The sequence below is a fragment of the Nymphaea colorata genome, chromosome 12 (assembly GCF_008831285.2).
Source record: "Nymphaea colorata isolate Beijing-Zhang1983 chromosome 12, ASM883128v2, whole genome shotgun sequence".
Classification (NCBI taxonomy): Eukaryota; Viridiplantae; Streptophyta; class Magnoliopsida; order Nymphaeales; family Nymphaeaceae; genus Nymphaea; species Nymphaea colorata.
The window spans coordinates 15,312,249-15,328,700 of record NC_045149.1 but is presented as its reverse complement, the minus strand read 5'-3'; the positions used below and the strand labels follow the sequence as shown (position 1 = coordinate 15,328,700).

Genomic DNA, 16,452 nt, shown 5'->3' with positions numbered 1-16,452 from the left:
TGCAGCTGCTAAATCTAATATTCAGCATTTGATCAAGTAAAGCGTAGCCAATGCCCCTTATCTGATTCTCTCTACACCGAACAAATTTGTCAAGCGTTACGTTGGTACCATGTGAATGGTTAGCACCATCAAAAGCAGTTCAATAATTCACCCCCTCCTGTGGTGGAGTCTCCATTACGCAGCAGTTCCATGCCTATGCTTCTCCCTCACCTAGTAGAGAGAGAGAGAGAGAGTCGCACTCCTAAACTTGCTACTCGCTGGCTAAAGATTGCCGCTACATTTTTGGACAGGTTCGCCATTATGAACAAAAGGAAAAGGAGTCTTATCACTCAATAATTGTCTAATAGCAGAAGAATTATTTTATTTAACAGATATGGAAAGCAGGGCCGAGAAATTAATTTATCACAAATTAAAAGTTCTCTTACATGGTATCCCTGCTCTGGCAAAAGGCAAGAAAATTATGGGGGAAGAAAGAGAGAGAGAGAGATGTCACAACAGTTGAAAAGTGGAGCAATAAGCAATCTTGGGACAGAAACAGACTAAATGCCAAGAATGTTGGGCCGGGTGTACGACCAGAGAGCAGTGCCTTTGCTTATGACAGCATTCCATTATAGTAGGAGCCCATCACACACACACAACACCAACTTTCCCAAGTGGGGAACAGCCTGCATGCCATTGACATGATAATTGTTTGACATGGACATTGCTCTTCACCTACAAAGAAGAGAAGCACGACCACTCACAGTCATGGTGGTAATTGGGAAATAAGCCACTCTGATAGTCCTTTTCGTTCAGCACACTTGACGAACTGTGTATATGTCTCATGGGCCCTTGAATCAGGTGGTCCGCAGCGATCGCCATGATCATCTAAGCGACAAAACCTATTCAAGAATTTCAGACCCACAAGTTCATTCTCCTGCAGAATCTGTTGTTCATGCAATCGAGTGCTGATCTTGCCTCTTCATAAGCATGTAAAGCACCCCAATTTCATTAAAGACAATAATCTCATCCCCAGAAAGAAACTGGAAAGAAACGTCATACTCTGCTGGTGGAATAATTAGTTTCTCTAAAGGACAACTAATATTATAAAAGAGAATTTGAACGGTAGAGCAATGGTGCAAAATGTGATATTTTTTAAGCAACGGATGTTCTGAAAATGATCTGAACTGTTCACAATAAATTATCTGCGTTTGTAAAACGTGAAAATAAAATCGTCATATGCTAATAACATTAGTGATCACCATGAAGTTAGTCATCCTTGCGGCTTCTTAAGTGACATCATACATGCTTCAGCCTGATCTTCACCCCAACTAAGTCATTGCTCTAAATGAAGCCCACTATCCAAAAAGAATTGGGTGAGTCACCTTACATTCCTGCAAAAGCGAAAAGAATGGCAATAACCTAAACCTAGCTGGTCCAGCCCTCAAAATTAGGTGCAAGGCACCAACACCATTGGGACTGGGTTATCTATGGACTTGAATAGTCTTTATGTAAACACAAAATTAAGATAAACCTGCAACAAATCTGTGGAAAAAATGTAATGGAAGAAATTTAGAAGGATAAACATCTAAGTTTATTTAAGGGGCCGTTTGGAAATAATAACAAACTGTTACCGTACCATGAAGCTGCCCCAAAAAATATGGAAAACTCAAAGAACACTAGTTATAATGTTCCATGAAACTGCCCCATTTTTTGGAGGAGATTCATGGGACAGTACAGCGTGTTAATGTTGCCAAAAACAGAAACAAAGTCCCAATGGATAATGCTGGCTCACAGAGTGCCATAGCTTCATTTTTCACGGATGGTGCAGGACATTTGTTTGTTCAAATGCGAAGATACCATTTTTCTACCTTTGCAATTTGCATAATTTTGTCCTTCAAATATCTACAGCATTGAATAATACTCAACTTCTACAAAGGTGCATTGAATAATTTTCAACTTACGTGGAAAGCCTTGTATGCCTGAGACTGTACACCCCAAAATTTGTGACCACAGAGAGATGGATCCACTTGAAAAAAAAAGGCACAAACTTCCATTTGCACTTACAAGACATCACAAAAGAAAATTACCAGAACCTGTCTTTGTTAACACTGAGATAACCTGCCATTATCTTTCCAGCGGTGTTCCTCATGCCATCAATCAGGTAACACCAAGTTGAACCCAGTGCACCAATGAAGAAATCTGCATCTGCTGCCATTAGGAAATTAACAAGAGCATTATTCGTGCTGATTTCTCTGCCAAGGCTAGCCTCATATGCTGCCATTGTCATGTTGCCTTCTTGACGTGTCACATTTGTATAATAGAATTTATACTGTGGGTAGAATCTTAGTTTGTCTATGATTTCCTGCATGCCATCAACATAAACAAGAGCATGATGTCAAGAACAGAACCAATGGGAACATCAATCTTGGTGCCATTTCAGGAATGGTGAAAGAAAAGGGCAAGATGCCAAGAAACTGCATACAGTAGTTTCAGATGCAATTGGAAAAGAGAGAAAATTTTTTACCACCTAATTTGAATATGTAAAACCTTTGAGACCTATCGAACTGAAGAAATAGTAGCAAAATGTTTCAATGTCCACAGAGATATTTCAACTTCTCAACAAAAATGTTAATACTAGTCTTGACCAAAATCAGAATGCCTTCTTGACCCCCTCTCTTGGTTAAGGAGTAAGGACTACAATTTCTCACAGCCTCTACCTTAGATTCACATTGAACACTTTTTTCTAACCTTCATTAAGGCTGCATCAGCTGCAGATCTGGCAGAATGTCATGATAGAAGCTTGATGCTGGCATTTCATTCTACATCAATGACCTACAAGCTTTACCTGAATAAATATTGTATCCAAAAGGATTTATTTCATAGCTTACAACCATATCCTATCAACAGCAAATGAGCTGCCGAAATCCATGGGATTATGTGGTAATGCTAAAACCAAAGGCCCAAGTCATACTGGGACAGTTTGTTTATTTTCTATAAGGTCATCCAAATCTCAAATAAGATATTGAGGCCTCATGATGGTATTAACATAAAAGAAATACCTGCATTTCTGTAGAGAGCCATATATTCTTAAGGTTTGGGAAGCGCCTACGCACACGATCTGAAAGTTGCATGTAAGCTTCAAAACCAACCACCTTCATTTCAGATGCTTTGTCACCCATTCTTACATGAACACTTAAAATTGGCCTAGGGATCCAAGGTCTGTGGTATGCCCACACATGGTTTTCCATTTCAGCTTGAAGCTTGCCGTGACCTACCTGAAACATGCAAAATAATATACAAAATCAGAAGTACAAAGAGTACCTGCTGATGCACAAAGGAAGCTGGGGCTACGTATGAAAATAGCAGTAAGTTGTATTCCTTTAACTCAAACAAAATGAAAAATGTCAAACGACATAAAGCTGAAAGGATGTAACATAGAGCACTAAGCCTCTGGAGAATAAATAAAGGATGTTGTTTGTTTGTTAACAAAAATGTCAGAATAGATAGCACTGAACTAATGACATCCAAAAACTGGAAAAGGATTATATCAAGCTCTGCTTCTTAAAGTAAAATTAAAACTTCCTTTGGATACTACTACATTCAATTTAGCAGCCAAGTCCTTTCATATAAATCCATGTAAGGTGTAATGACTCCCTGATAAATCTCAGCTGACTCCATAAAGAATTTTAAGGAATATATAGTAGTATCGTACCATGAGTAAGCATACAAACACCAAAGAGTTAAGCAATGATGTGATGGTAGTGACGATAAAGTTGCTGAAGGCAGATATTTGAGAACTAATCTTGTGTTATTATTTCTCTGTTGGCATGCAATTCCTTGTCAAACCCAAGATTACGTTTTTTAATGTAAAAGTTGCATAAGATTTCAAGAAAGTCTTCCCAAAGGTCATGGAATATGGATAATATGTACTGATCATGCATGGGGGTCGAGCTTGGATGAGACCTCAAATAATCCAAACAACCAGATGTTGAAGAAGGCCATGTACAAGAGAAATTAGTAAGGGGTAAGTGTATAATGACAGGCCTATTGAAGAACATTTATCAAGAGGAGAACAATTGTGAACAAAGAACCTATTACCAACTCGAGTAAAAACTTTTCTGTTGGAAGACCACAAAACCAATCTCAGTTCAATGAGCAATGCAGCATCCGTTGTCCACGAGGCATGGGCCAATCTAAGAAGACCATTGTAAGGAAAAAATAAGTCAATTAATCTAAGCTCAATATTCATTAGCTGTTTCACGATAGAACTTGTTGCAACAGAGTACTTCTATCAGGTCCCTGGCAGTGTTGGTATTGGTTATTTCTGAGCATAATATGTGGCTTTCAAATTTCCAGTTTCCCATTGACTGATCCATCAAAGGTGAAATCCCTACTACTGGCTATTACTTGTCAATTAACAATTATCTAGTTCTGTCATGCTGTCGTAATTGCGATTCTATAATTCTCATATTGAGTGTGAGTGTGTGTGTGTGTGCATGTTCATGTGTGCACAACCATATAACCATCTAAAATTTTCTCACCTTGGACCTTTTGTGTACATGTCAAACTTGTACCTGTGAGATAGCATAGAAGTCCAAGAATAGAAAACTGCTAGCTCCTTTGTGAGAGAGCCAGTGAGCCATTGCCTAGTAATCAAGCAATAATAAAGACAACTTATGCCCAGATGCAGCTAAAACAAATGAATATGAGCTTTTTAATCAGGAGCTGCTTATGCACACGATGTTATATATGTCCCCGAGTATACAAATACATACGAAGGACCTTCATGCTATGCATAAAATCACACAAATGAGTGCAATCACATGTATGAATGTGTGTAATTAGCTTATTATGGTCAAACCAAATACTGGATGTGAAAGTTGTAAATATAAAAATAACCTATATTTTTTAAATTTTATTCAATGAGAATAATCACCCATTGAACACAAGAAACAATATAGATAAGAATACTCTACATTTTACACATAAATGCCATGACAAAAGGCTCAATCTTCATATGAGAAAACAGAAAATGAAAAGAGATATGACCCTTAAATCGGGTCTCTATGCACGATGGATTTGGATCTCTTAATGGATCCGGATCCATTTAAAATAAAGAAAAATAAAAATAACTAAGAAAAATAACTGTGCACATAAAAGCCTAATTGGATTCAATGGATCCACTAGACCCTGTCACGTTCCAACCTCATAAGCACCTCCACTTTACTGCTTTGACATTATCTTCATCCAAGATGAGGAAAAAACAGAAAGGCTCCAAACCTCTTCTCAGATATGTGCATCTTGATGACAATAAAACATATAAATTATAGGGAGATAGTATCACCACTGAAATACCTTTGGCCAACCATATGGTAGAGTTTCAATAACCAGTTCCGAAGCTTGAAGCCCAAATGCTTTATGCCGAGCACTATTCAGCAGATTACACATGTATTCACTTCTAAACCTCATTAGATAGCGGACTGCCTACAAACCAGCAATAGAACATCCATAATAAACAAGACAGACAGCTGCTGCAAGATAATTCTTGCTATACCAAATTTAAAGCAGATGTCGAAATGTCATAGAGTTGAAGCATTTGGAAAGGAAACTACAAATAAATGATGCTTCAGATACCAGTAAGACCACATCTATGGTTCTAAAACAGCTCAACAGTATAAAAACTGGAGAGGATTGGGCGCAGGTTAGAGACATGAAGACATATGACATTTTAACTGCTGATGCTTATCCATTATGTTCCAAAAGCAGCTCTATCAGCAAAGAAGACTAAAGGGGAATAAGACAATGGGCCCTGTCCTTAGAAAGCTAATCACACAAGAAGGAGGTACCAAAAACACAGACAAGCTCGATTTTTTTTTTTTTTTTATTGTGTGCAAGCTACTCCAATTGACATTATCTTTCTATTTTGCAGAACTCAAGTGACAATGAAGCATTTATAATAAGGAAAATCTGCCCGCTTAGACAATAGTCAATCTAGTTCAACAATAGACTCTGAAAATTGTATCTGCATCAAAAACTGTTCAATGTGATGTAAGAAAGTCTAACTTCTTCCAAATACTCCTCAAGTCACCAACTAATCAGTCTCAAGTTTTGGATCTCTGAATTAAATGCTTGCCTTCATCAACCATATGATAAAGCACCCAAAGATGTGGTCAAGAAGAAAAAAATGCAAACCAGCAAGCAAGGGACCACAAGGTGCATAAGGCCCCATGAAAGTAGCAAACAAAGGCCAAATTAAACAGAAGTTTCCCACGTGTGAAATAAAAAAATAGCCAAAACATTAAAACCAGAAATTTAAAGTAGATTAATGAAAAGAAATGAGCAGCAAGCCCATAAATATGCACATCTGCTACAACATGCAAAAAAAAGTCTAGTCATGCTAACATTTATGAGAACGGAGAATATCATCAATTCTTCAGTCAGGATCTGAATATAGCAACACATATTTTCATTAATTGGCAATGAATAGAAAGCATAATAACCAGGAAAGTTTTTATAATATTTAATGTTCAAAAAATGACCTGCGATCTCCACCACCTCCTATCCATTTTGCGGTGACGTTTAAGCAGGTTCCCATCTATCTCTGTTGTGGGTTGTAGATCATCCCATGGTGTGCCCCATATTCTGGGACAAAATAATAACTTTTTCAGAAAAAAACAGTCAAGGACTTAAGTGTGCTTCTACAAATCATCAAAGAAAGAATCATGCATGATAAATGGATACCTTGGAACACGACCAGCCCAAATTGCCTTTGATGAGTAATTGTCCTTCAACGTGACAATATTTTGACTCCAAGCCTTCTGGCCCCATAATAGTTTCATGGCCTGATTTCTACATTCTGTTGAAACTTCAGGCGCAAAGTAGCAAGACCAACGAGAACGTGCTGGTCCTACACAGCATATTATGAAAGGCAATTAAGCAAAGAATAGCTATCCAGAAAAAACCTAAAGTGTTTTCACCAACTTCACACAAAAAGGAAGCATTCAGCTGGCCTATTTAAATTTCTCTTATACCAATTATAGTTTTGATAAATAATAGAACAGAAAACTCTCATAGGAAGCCAAAACATTTTTTCTCATAGCTTGACCTCAAAAATGTTTAATTTGACTTGTATGTGGCAAATATAGACATACTTACATTTTGTACATGGCATAACATAACCATAACTGCACATGGTACTGTAAAAAGAATAGATGACACTATGATCCCCAAAACCTTATAAATTAACCATTGATTGCAAAAGTAATATTTTTCTGCAAGTAAACATGTCTCTCAGAGAGAGAGAGGGCTCAGCATATTTGCTTGAATCATCGATCTTACATAGGAAATGGAATTCCAGGGAAGTTGAAACTAAATCAGTTAGGAACCCAAATTGTGTAGCCAAGAAGGCAGGAACCTCAAAACCCTTGTTTGGAATCTTAATTCCCACAGATCTCAACTCAAAAGTTCAGGAACTCAATTCCGGAGGAATCTTAATTCATATGTCCCGAACCAAAAGTCATAAATTTAACAAAAATATCATCTTCTTCAGATATCACTTCCTAAATGGTTCCCTGTAGTGCTTCCTGCTTCCTCAATAATTTCATAACTTGAAAGGACTGCCTCTTGGTTACAATTACCTTTCCGATAACTATGGCTTCAGAAAGAAATGCGGCATGAATAAAAAGTTATTACCACATGAGTGTCAAAAGAAATAGACATTTCACTGATAATTAACTGCCTAAGCAAATCACCTTTGCAGCCTTCATGATCAGCTCGGTTGAAGTAATTTGTGACCAGAACCCTTTGTTCATTTATTGCAATTGAAAGAAGTCCGCACATTCCAGCAATTTGAGCGCCCAGACCAAATCCAGGTTCCACTTGCCAGTCAGCAACAAGAAACCGCACATTGGGGTCACTACAGTTTCTTGGATGCTGATGCATCCATATATCTTGCTGCACTTGTCTTGTAAGTGGTAGATTATCTTCGTCTGAACCAACAATCTGAAAGATCAACACACACAGAGAAGGAACACTAATAAGAGCAAACAACCGTTATAAAATCACACAAATCAGTTAACAAGTCAGAACAAGTGCTGGCCATATATATATATATATATATATATATATATATATATATATATATATATATATATATATATATATATAGACATGCACACACGCACATCTTTGGCAAGAAAGTGATGGGATATGTTTTGTACTTGATTCTTTGCTATGTCCGTGGTCTTAAATTGATTCTAATTTACTCTTGACAACTTGTCTCCTAAATGTCTAACCAATAGAGTAATGATTCATGGCTGACAGTTATCAACATAATGACAAACGCAAGCTTCATGAAAAAGCATTTCTTGATAAGTTGACATTCTGAGACAAGAACAGGGAATTTCATGAAGAAGTTTACTCTAACAGAATGACGTACCCATGGAGGATAAGCACCTTCTTGGGCCTCTCCTTTCTCAATCTGCGTCTGCTCAAAGCCTAACAATGCCCTCCAATTCCTCCATGGTGGAAGGCTGCCATTTTCACCACGTTCATCCAGCTTACGATGAATTTGTACATTGAACTGGCAGTTCTCCATATGAGGAGCTTCTGGCACATTTGATCTATTAAATCCTGAACTTCTTGTTCCCTTTCCCTCCAGCAAGGAGTCCCATAGAGTATATAGCAGTAAATCTCTCCGTTTACTAATCAAATCTCTATTTCTTGTAATTCCCGACCCTCTCCCCATCGCCATATAGACACATGAACTACGCAAAGGCGTGTCTGCAGTTGGAACAAAAAGTTTACTTCCGTGAATAACTTTAACAGCATATATTTTTCCCTGGGAGAAGAAAGAAACGAAAAAGAAGAAGACTTGACTTCCTAACCCAGTCACAAGAATCGAAAAAATATTTGATATCCTGAATTAAAGAGGGTCAGCGATCAGTGACCGCAACATGGGCACCGAGAATACAAATGAAAGACCAAGGAGGTCGTTATTCACACGCCCATTCATCAAGTACAGATAAGGCAGTCAAATTTAGTTTTCTTGTTCTTGGTTCGACGTTTGACCAAGCAGACTACTCTGCTATCATTATAGAAGTAAAGCAAGAAAAGACATACACAGAAATGAATCCTAGAGAGAAAGGATCTTACCATCAGAAGATGGAACCAGAGTAAGGCTTCCTGTTGCGTTCTCTGCCTTTACAGCAGGGGTTGAAACAAGACTCTCGAAATCGAAACCTCTAAAAGAAGTCATTGCTGCCAGCAGAAGGTATGTAACACACACCCCACAAAGGAAGCACACAACTCCGACCTTACAAGAAACGTAAGAACTCATCTCCAGCGCTCTCTGTGATACCAACCTCTCAAGACTCTTATAAGAGCTGGAAAGCTGCTGCATATCTCCTCCCTCGCTCTCTCTGCTGGTCACTTCCTTTCCTCGTTCAGGTTCAAATTTCGCAAGTTTTTACTTCTGCCACTTCCAACTGTACCTACCCAGCACCCACATACGTACTTTCATTCTTGCCTCCATGACACATCTCCATCAGCCCTTTCTTTTGTGCCCGAGAGTTCAGATATAGAGACGAAATGAGAAAAGAAAACGACACAAGAGACGAAGAGCAGAAAGATCAGGGATGTGAATTTAGAGCGAGGGAGAGAGAGAGGGGGAGGGAGGTGCTGACGGCTTCTTTGCTCACGGGGGCCCACATTCGTATACCAACAATGAACAATCTGCGCCTCAATGTAAGGGGACTTGTGGGGCCGTCGACCTGTTTATGGAAGCCAATGATATTTAATTCTTCAAGTGTCGAACCGCTAATCATCATGCTAGCTTGTGGGTTTCTCTCCGTTGTTTACGTGTCACGTCCGGATAAAATTTTGGAGTTCCGAGATCATCTGGGACGGGAAGGATACGAACAGTTTTGCTTGTTGTGGATCTGATGTGGATGGCATATTTTAATTGATGTGATAAAAGATCCATGGTTCATCAAAAGATTTAAGGACAAGTCTAAAATCCACACTTAAAATTCTTGTTCTACTTTTTAACATACCAAGTTCCATGATATGCCTTGTAGATTGAGTTTCGTTGGATATCGCTCTGCCAGGTTTCATGCCAAGTTATTTAGAGGGGGACTGGGACAAGTAAACTGGATCATATTGGATGGTTCAATTTAACTGCCCTGTGATTGTGAAACGCTTTTGACATCGTATTTATCTCAGAATAATGTTTTTAAAACATCATTTACATTGTTTTGAGACGCATGACCTGACTATATTTAGCGATCGATTGGATTTAAAAGGCTTGGTAATGCTTGGCAGTTTGAAGGAGGTCGACTTGTGTCTTACATGGTTTAACAGGGGGAGGCATGAAAGGCTCCACAACCTGTTCCATCTTAAAATGATTCAGTTTCCCTTTTAAAATAGAGAGATCACGGCCGTAATTTGCAGGAATTGATTCATCAATTGAAATTCACTTATACCTTCATGTCACCTATAAATAATCATCACATTCGCTTAGCATTTTCGTTGGCTCCATCATGTTAATCTTTCTTAAGATGGTGATAGCTTGTTTGATTTAATGATACGCTGTGTATGGTTTCACTTAAGCTTTGGTTAAATTCGACTGCATTATTTTGAATTTATAAATATTTTTTTTCTTTTTTTTTAAGCATGTAATGACTAGGGTTAGGCACAGAATACCCAGGTCTTTCATCTATCTTGGCAAGAGAAGGTACCCTGAATTCGATTAAGCACGAGGACTGGGGGAATAGGTAAGGCAATAATTTTATTTATTTAACCGTTTTCTGCAATAGAGAAGCCATTATCAGAAAATTCAGAAATTTGAAGCGCATTTACAAAATTTCAGTCAATTTATGGTCTTGAAATGAAAACTTCACTTAAAGAAGGAACGCGATCCTCAAAATGAGGCGCGCACGGCATCCCGTTCTCCATTTCCCTCGAAGACAGAAAGAAAATATAAAACGCCTGCGTTCTTTCTGGTCTGCGTTGTCCCTCAGTCTCCTCCCTTCTTTCGCTCCCTGCATCATGGGAGAAGCACGTAGGGGGAAACCCTAAATCCGCCAACTCTCAGATAGTGGTTATTGGATTCCGCATTTCAGGACTTGCGCGCTTCTCCAGTCCGGAGCGAAGCGGTACCGATTCTGGAGTTGGTGGAGAGCGAAAGAGACAAGGAAGAAACAGGAGGGCCTTCGAGCTGTTTTATCGGTTCTTTTTCTCCTTTTCGTCCTTCTGCTGAGCGGATGACCAATCGCCACCAGTTTTAGGGGTACAAACGTTGTTCTTGATGTTTTCCTGCGTGTCTTTTTGGTATCCTGAACTTACATTGTCCGGTATTCATGATTTTAATAATTATAGTGACTTGGGGAATTTTCTTACTCTTTCTTGGGATGTTATCACAACGTTGGCACTGTTCGTTCGTCTTCTCCCCACTCTTTTTGCGTCAGATCTCTAGGCGGATTTGGATCTGTAGCTTGTGCTCGACTTGAAGTGTAATGCTCTACGCCAGATTTTCGAGTTTTATTTTCTGATTGCTTTTGTTACATTATTATGTTCCTCTTCTTCTTCAGTCCCACTAAATTACTCAAATGCACTATAGGCACCTCCTTTTCACGGTTCTTGGCCTGTATCTTTTCCATCCCACTACGTTGAGGGTTTTTGGTAGATGAAACCCTTTAGAGAAAAATAATTCGTACCTAACCCCCATTAATGTTATTCACCTCTATCTGTTATTTTCTTTCTCGTTTCGAACCCATACCTAACCGACGAGCTCGATCAAATTTGATAGGAATTCGAATTGTGCTACGTATAAGTGTCCGATGGACTGCCCTACTTTATGACGGGTTTTATTGGCTCCTAGTGTGAGTACTGTAGAAGGTGGCCAATGATAAAAATTGCTCAATGGCTGAAACTGTATTTATCCACGCATGGGCGTGAGTTGGTATTGGACTCTGGTTCGGTACGTGAAATTTTGGAGCCTTAGCAATTGGCCTTTGATTCTCACGTGTACATATTGTCAGTTGTAGTTTCAAGCTCCTTGATGTTTCAATATTTGGTGTTTGGGACAAGTCAGGCATTTTCCTGGAAGAATTTATCTGCACGTGTAGCGGTAGAAAAATGAACTTTGTCATACCTGTCAATGCTTTAATCATGCTATGCTAATGAGAATTTCTAACTTTTTGCCAGTTGTTGCCTAAGGCGTTTAGCACTTTTTTTTCATCTGTGTCTGGTTTGACAGCTGAACTGGTGGTGGTTTTGCTCGACGTTAAAATGGCAGAATGGTCTGCCATGACGTCATGTACGAATTTACAGCTACAAATGGACTCCTTGAAGACTGGCGTTTGCATTCCAAGAAGGGTGTATTTCACTATAATGGAAGGGTATTTGTTGGAATTCCTTTTCTTTGTTCTCTTTTTGTTAATGTGGAAGCCGAATATTTTAACTACGGGTATATCTCAAGGCTTGCTGCTGCTTCTGTTGCAGGGGCTGTTTGCCTAGGGAATATAGAATTTTGTTCCCACTTCAATCACTGGCTGTCCGCAGTGCAAACACACGACCTGTCACAACAGTTGAAGGAGAGAGGCGCCTCCCACGAAGAGGATTGAGATGCCAGTGTATAGGCAATGCAATTAACCCAGTGAGCATGTCAGTGTTTGAGTGGGTGCCCTTTGTGGATCAAATGCTCCTGGTGACAAGTGCAGCTTTTGCTTATATGGCTGGAGTCCTTCCCTTGGAGAAGACATCAGTTGCCCTAAAGAGAAACTCCATGGATGTGAACGCAGATGCCATGTCTTCTACTACTACTGGTAGGTAAGCAGTTGTTTGTAGTTTGTAAGTAGAGCTTTCTATGTTAGATGTTGTTGTGAAGGTCAATGGCCCCCTATTGATTGATTATGCATTTTACAATGGCAGTGCAATGGAAGGCTTAACACAAAGCAATTTCATGGAAGCCTGGGATGAAGTGCAGAAAAAGCTTGTGGATTCTATTGATGCTGGCCCAAATGATGGTAATTTGGAAATGGAAGCTGCCCAAAATGGAAATAACAACAGAAAGCGTCCTTTAAGTTTGCATGCTATTGATGACGGAGCCAGGCTTCGGCTGCTATGGGCTACATTTTTGCATCTTCAGAAAGAGGCAAGTAATCTTCGTCATTCATGATCTCATTTAGTTTAGCTGCTCATTATTTGAATTTGTAATTTCTTTCAGTTTATACTTTTGTATCATTTGAATTTTGAATATACTAAATGTTCATGAAAGAACAGATTGAAATTTCGAGCCATGACTGTCTTTTTTCCACCAAATGTTGACATCCTTTCTCTTTTTAGTGATATGAATGCTGATAACATCCTCCCTTTCACTCTACTCTTCTTTCTTGCTTCTTCAGATCTCAACTTCTTCAGATCTCAACTGCTGGATCAGAAATGAAAAATCAAATACAATTATAAAAGTTTGTAATAAACTTGATTGCAGGTCATGATAATCAGATGCTATTATAAGCATATTATCTTCCCTTCAGTTGTGTAACTTCCTTTCCCTTTTGAAGCTGCCAAACACTTCCTGTTGTTTCAAGAGTATCTCTTGTTGATGGAATGTTTTTTCTCTTTTCTTTTCTAGGTTTCTGGTTAAGGTTTCAATCAAATGTTTTTTTGGCAGGTCCAGAGTATTTCAGGAAACAGTGGCACTGTCAACAGAGAGGAGTGGTTAGTAGTCATATCAAGAATGATGAGGGCCTCGGTTCAACCCATATGCACAACATGGCTGACAAAAGAGTCGTCTGTAAGGAAGAAAATGCATAATCCGGTAAATTGTGATTAAAATTTTGCAGATTATTCTGTTCATCTGTCATACTCTAGGATGTGAACATTTTTTTTAGTTTCTATAGGATGCTCTTGAAAGAATATTTCAAGGACAAGAAGATGATGGCTCCATTTTGTCAAGTATAAGAAAGACCGGGAAGGAGGAGCTGTATGCAGATATGCTGTTCCTTTTACGGTTTGGCTCAGTTAGGTAATTTCTTGAGGTTAGGTTAGCAAACATTGTCTACATTATTTCATGATGCTTTTCTTTTTCGTTAATTGTGTCATCACTCTATCTGCTGAACTCTTCTTATCTGACATAATGTGGCAGGGCGGGAGGATATTATGATGGAAAATTTCTTGCTCAACACAGTATCAATATCTTGGAAGATCTGGTTGTGGTTCTAGCAGATAGGATTGCAAACATATATTTGGAACTGATATCTGTTGACAGTTCTCTCTCCAATGAAATGAATGGGATGGATTTACTGTTGTGTTCACTGTCAACCAGGGAACTGCAAAAATTAAGAAATGAGGTACTTTATGTGGTTTTTTATTATAATCGTATTACCATCCATTGTTTTTGTTGTATCCTTTTGTCATGTATTTTTTGGATATCTGAGACAATTGGGTGATGGCTATATGTGCTTTTTGGCTCCTCATAACATCACACTAACCTGCAAAATAGGATGGTATCCTCAGACAGAAGAATTGATGTCCTTGCAGGCATGCTAAGATAGATCAAACAGTCCTACATCTTGCTCCTTCAACTAAACTCTATAAAGCAATAATATCTCTACATCTAGCTCGCTTCATTCCTCAGTCCTCTAAAGGTGGCATTCATTGAGCTTTTTTCATGGCCAACAAGTGGTGTATTTAGCAGCAAATCGTCTTATTTTTCTCCAAATCTATGGAAGATAGTACTAGCAAGTTCTTTTGCCAAGAATTTTTTCTTAGGGCACCGTTGTTCTTATATTCCACTCTTACTCTTCTCTATAATTTTTTCAGGAAAACTTCCCTCTAATTATTTTATACCATTCTCATTGCTGCGAAATTTGTCATTTTAAACCCTTCTTTCTTGATGACTATTCTCTTTATTTTCCAGTTCCACGACATTTATCTCTCCTCTCTTCCCTCCTCCGCTTTGACTATGTCTCTGTGTAAGTCAATGTTGAACCTGAAAAACATCATACTTTAGGCTCATAAACACTACACTGATTTCATTGCAATACCAAGGTTCACCTTGGATTTTGCAGAGAATAGGTGCCTTGAATTTCCATTGTAAACTAAGGAATATGTTTGTTATATTTTATTCCATGCATGTCTATGCGTTCAAATATTTTTTTTATAGTGCATTATGTTTAGCATCAAGCTCACATGGTATATTTTTTTCTGAATGTGTACAGGTGGCCTTAAACAGTTGGATCTATCAAAACATTGAGGTTGTTATATCTATGTATGAGGACCGTTTTGACTTATTCGTGCTGAAAAAAGAATCTATTGGGAAGGCTTCTGAGATTTCATCCAATAAGTATGCTTGGTGGAAGAGGCTGTCTCTGAAGAAATCTGAATCACTTTCAGCTTCAAATATCATGATCAATAACTTGTCATTGCCTGTGAAACGGATCAAAGAGCTGAGAGCCTTGACGGGTTGGTAAGTGATCCTTAAATACACCTTCACTTTAACCACATGAGGCATCAGGAAGAAGCTTAATGATTGGACAGCTTAAAAGTTAATTTCCCTTGCGAATCTGGCACTGTGATCAAGTCACAGTAAGACTTTCTTTCACTGTTGAGCTATCTGGGGAGCCACTTGAAAATAAATTTTCCTCTTGTTATGATTCTAGATTCATAGAATATTCTAGTGGTGTCAGTTTATGTCTAAGTGAGCTGGAATCCTGGAACACACCTCCCCCCCCCCCCCCACCCCAACAAAACCCTTCCTTCAAAATTTCCAAAAACAAAAAGTTATATGTAAATGAAAGGTGGTGAACAACCATAATTTCTGCCAACACTTGGCGTCTTTCCATATAATCAACCAATAATCTATTAGCTTAGTATGTAAGCTTTTTGCCTGAGTGCATGCCATTTTTTCATTGGACTTCCTTGCTGCTACCTAATTAGCAATTTCTAAATGCTATTTGTTTTGGTTTGCAGGATGTACTATTTCAGCTTGTATCTGGAGTTTTCTGACATTGCAATGCCATTTGTGAAAGTTGTTTTGGACAAGGTTAGCAGTGCTATATCTTTCTTTTTTGTTTGCTTAATTGGGAGGTCTTTGGGTCTCATTTACACTGGCATAAGGCAATCTCTCAGTTGGAAGTGAGGTTTTGAACTTTGTCCTGTCCAGGTTTTTATCTTCCCACTTTATTTTCTTGTTTGCTTACGACCACGGGATCCTCTTGTCCAGCACAACATTCAATTCTATTGAAGATGTGAAATTTTTATCATTCTTGCATCCTGTGAAGGGGAGATTAAGGCATATTGTGTGCATATGCACTTAGCGGACAGGCTTTCAGGCTGATAGCAATACATGGTTAAACATTCATGGATGTCACAATGGTTTTTTAATCTAATTTGCATATACACAAAAATAAATACACAAGGTGACACAACCTTTTGGTAAATATGCTACTGCTTTAGGTGTTCCTGCCA

The 16,452-nt window shown here is 38.6% G+C and overlaps 2 protein-coding genes across 7 annotated transcripts; one reads left to right on the top strand and one right to left on the bottom strand.

Annotated features, from left to right (window-relative positions):
* Positions 1–367: 367 nt before the first annotated feature.
* Positions 368–9,614, bottom strand: LOC116266322 (uncharacterized). 4 transcript variants are annotated; one of them, XR_004175330.2, is made up of 9 exons: positions 9,136–9,614; positions 8,420–8,763; positions 7,734–7,983; positions 6,724–6,889; positions 6,522–6,624; positions 5,338–5,466; positions 3,042–3,257; positions 744–2,344; positions 368–665 (listed from the first exon to the last, which is right to left on the bottom strand). XR_004175330.2 is itself a non-coding variant. In XM_031647485.2 (8 exons), the coding sequence occupies exons 1-8, from the start codon at positions 9,380–9,382 to the stop codon at positions 2,066–2,068; spliced, it is 1,734 nt and encodes a 577-aa protein (XP_031503345.1). In that variant the 5' UTR covers positions 9,383–9,614; the 3' UTR covers positions 368–2,065. The 4 variants fall into 4 exon arrangements, 2 of the variants coding, with proteins under 2 accessions (XP_031503345.1, XP_031503346.1); XR_004175329.2 differs by having other exon boundaries at positions 369–881; positions 1,242–2,344; XM_031647485.2 differs by having other exon boundaries at positions 368–2,344.
* Positions 9,615–10,934: 1,320 nt separating this feature from the next.
* On the top strand, positions 10,935–16,247 carry LOC116265131 (uncharacterized). 3 transcript variants are annotated; one of them, XM_031645647.2, is made up of 10 exons: positions 10,935–11,269; positions 11,448–11,492; positions 12,239–12,380; positions 12,484–12,810; positions 12,913–13,135; positions 13,655–13,801; positions 13,884–14,008; positions 14,129–14,333; positions 15,204–15,451; positions 15,955–16,247. In XM_031645647.2, the coding sequence occupies exons 3-10, from the start codon at positions 12,271–12,273 to the stop codon at positions 16,121–16,123; spliced, it is 1,554 nt and encodes a 517-aa protein (XP_031501507.1). In that variant the 5' UTR covers positions 10,935–11,269; positions 11,448–11,492; positions 12,239–12,270; the 3' UTR covers positions 16,124–16,247. The 3 variants fall into 3 exon arrangements, with proteins under 3 accessions (XP_031501507.1, XP_031501506.1, XP_031501505.1); XM_031645646.2 differs by having other exon boundaries at positions 11,359–11,492; XM_031645645.2 differs by lacking the exon at positions 11,448–11,492.
* The last annotated feature ends 205 nt before the right edge of the window (positions 16,248–16,452 follow it).

Bases quoted from the DNA above. Each gene is read 5' to 3' on its own strand.
- LOC116266322 (XM_031647485.2), bottom strand. From the start codon at position 9,382: ATGCAGCAGCTTTCCAGCTCTTATAAGAGTCTTGAGAGGTTGGTATCA. The intron at 7,984-8,419 runs GTACGTCATTCT...TTGATCTTTCAG, and splicing joins AAGGTGCTTATCCTCCATGG to ATTGTTGGTTCAGACGAAGA. The intron at 6,625-6,723 runs GTATCCATTTAT...ATTTTGTCCCAG, and splicing joins TGGGCTGGTCGTGTTCCAAG to AATATGGGGCACACCATGGG.
- LOC116265131 (XM_031645645.2), top strand. From the start codon at position 12,271: ATGGCAGAATGGTCTGCCATGACGTCATGTACGAATTTACAGCTACAA. The intron at 12,811-12,912 runs GTAAGCAGTTGT...TTACAATGGCAG, and splicing joins TCTTCTACTACTACTGGTAG to TGCAATGGAAGGCTTAACAC. The intron at 13,802-13,883 runs GTAAATTGTGAT...TAGTTTCTATAG, and splicing joins GGAAGAAAATGCATAATCCG to GATGCTCTTGAAAGAATATT.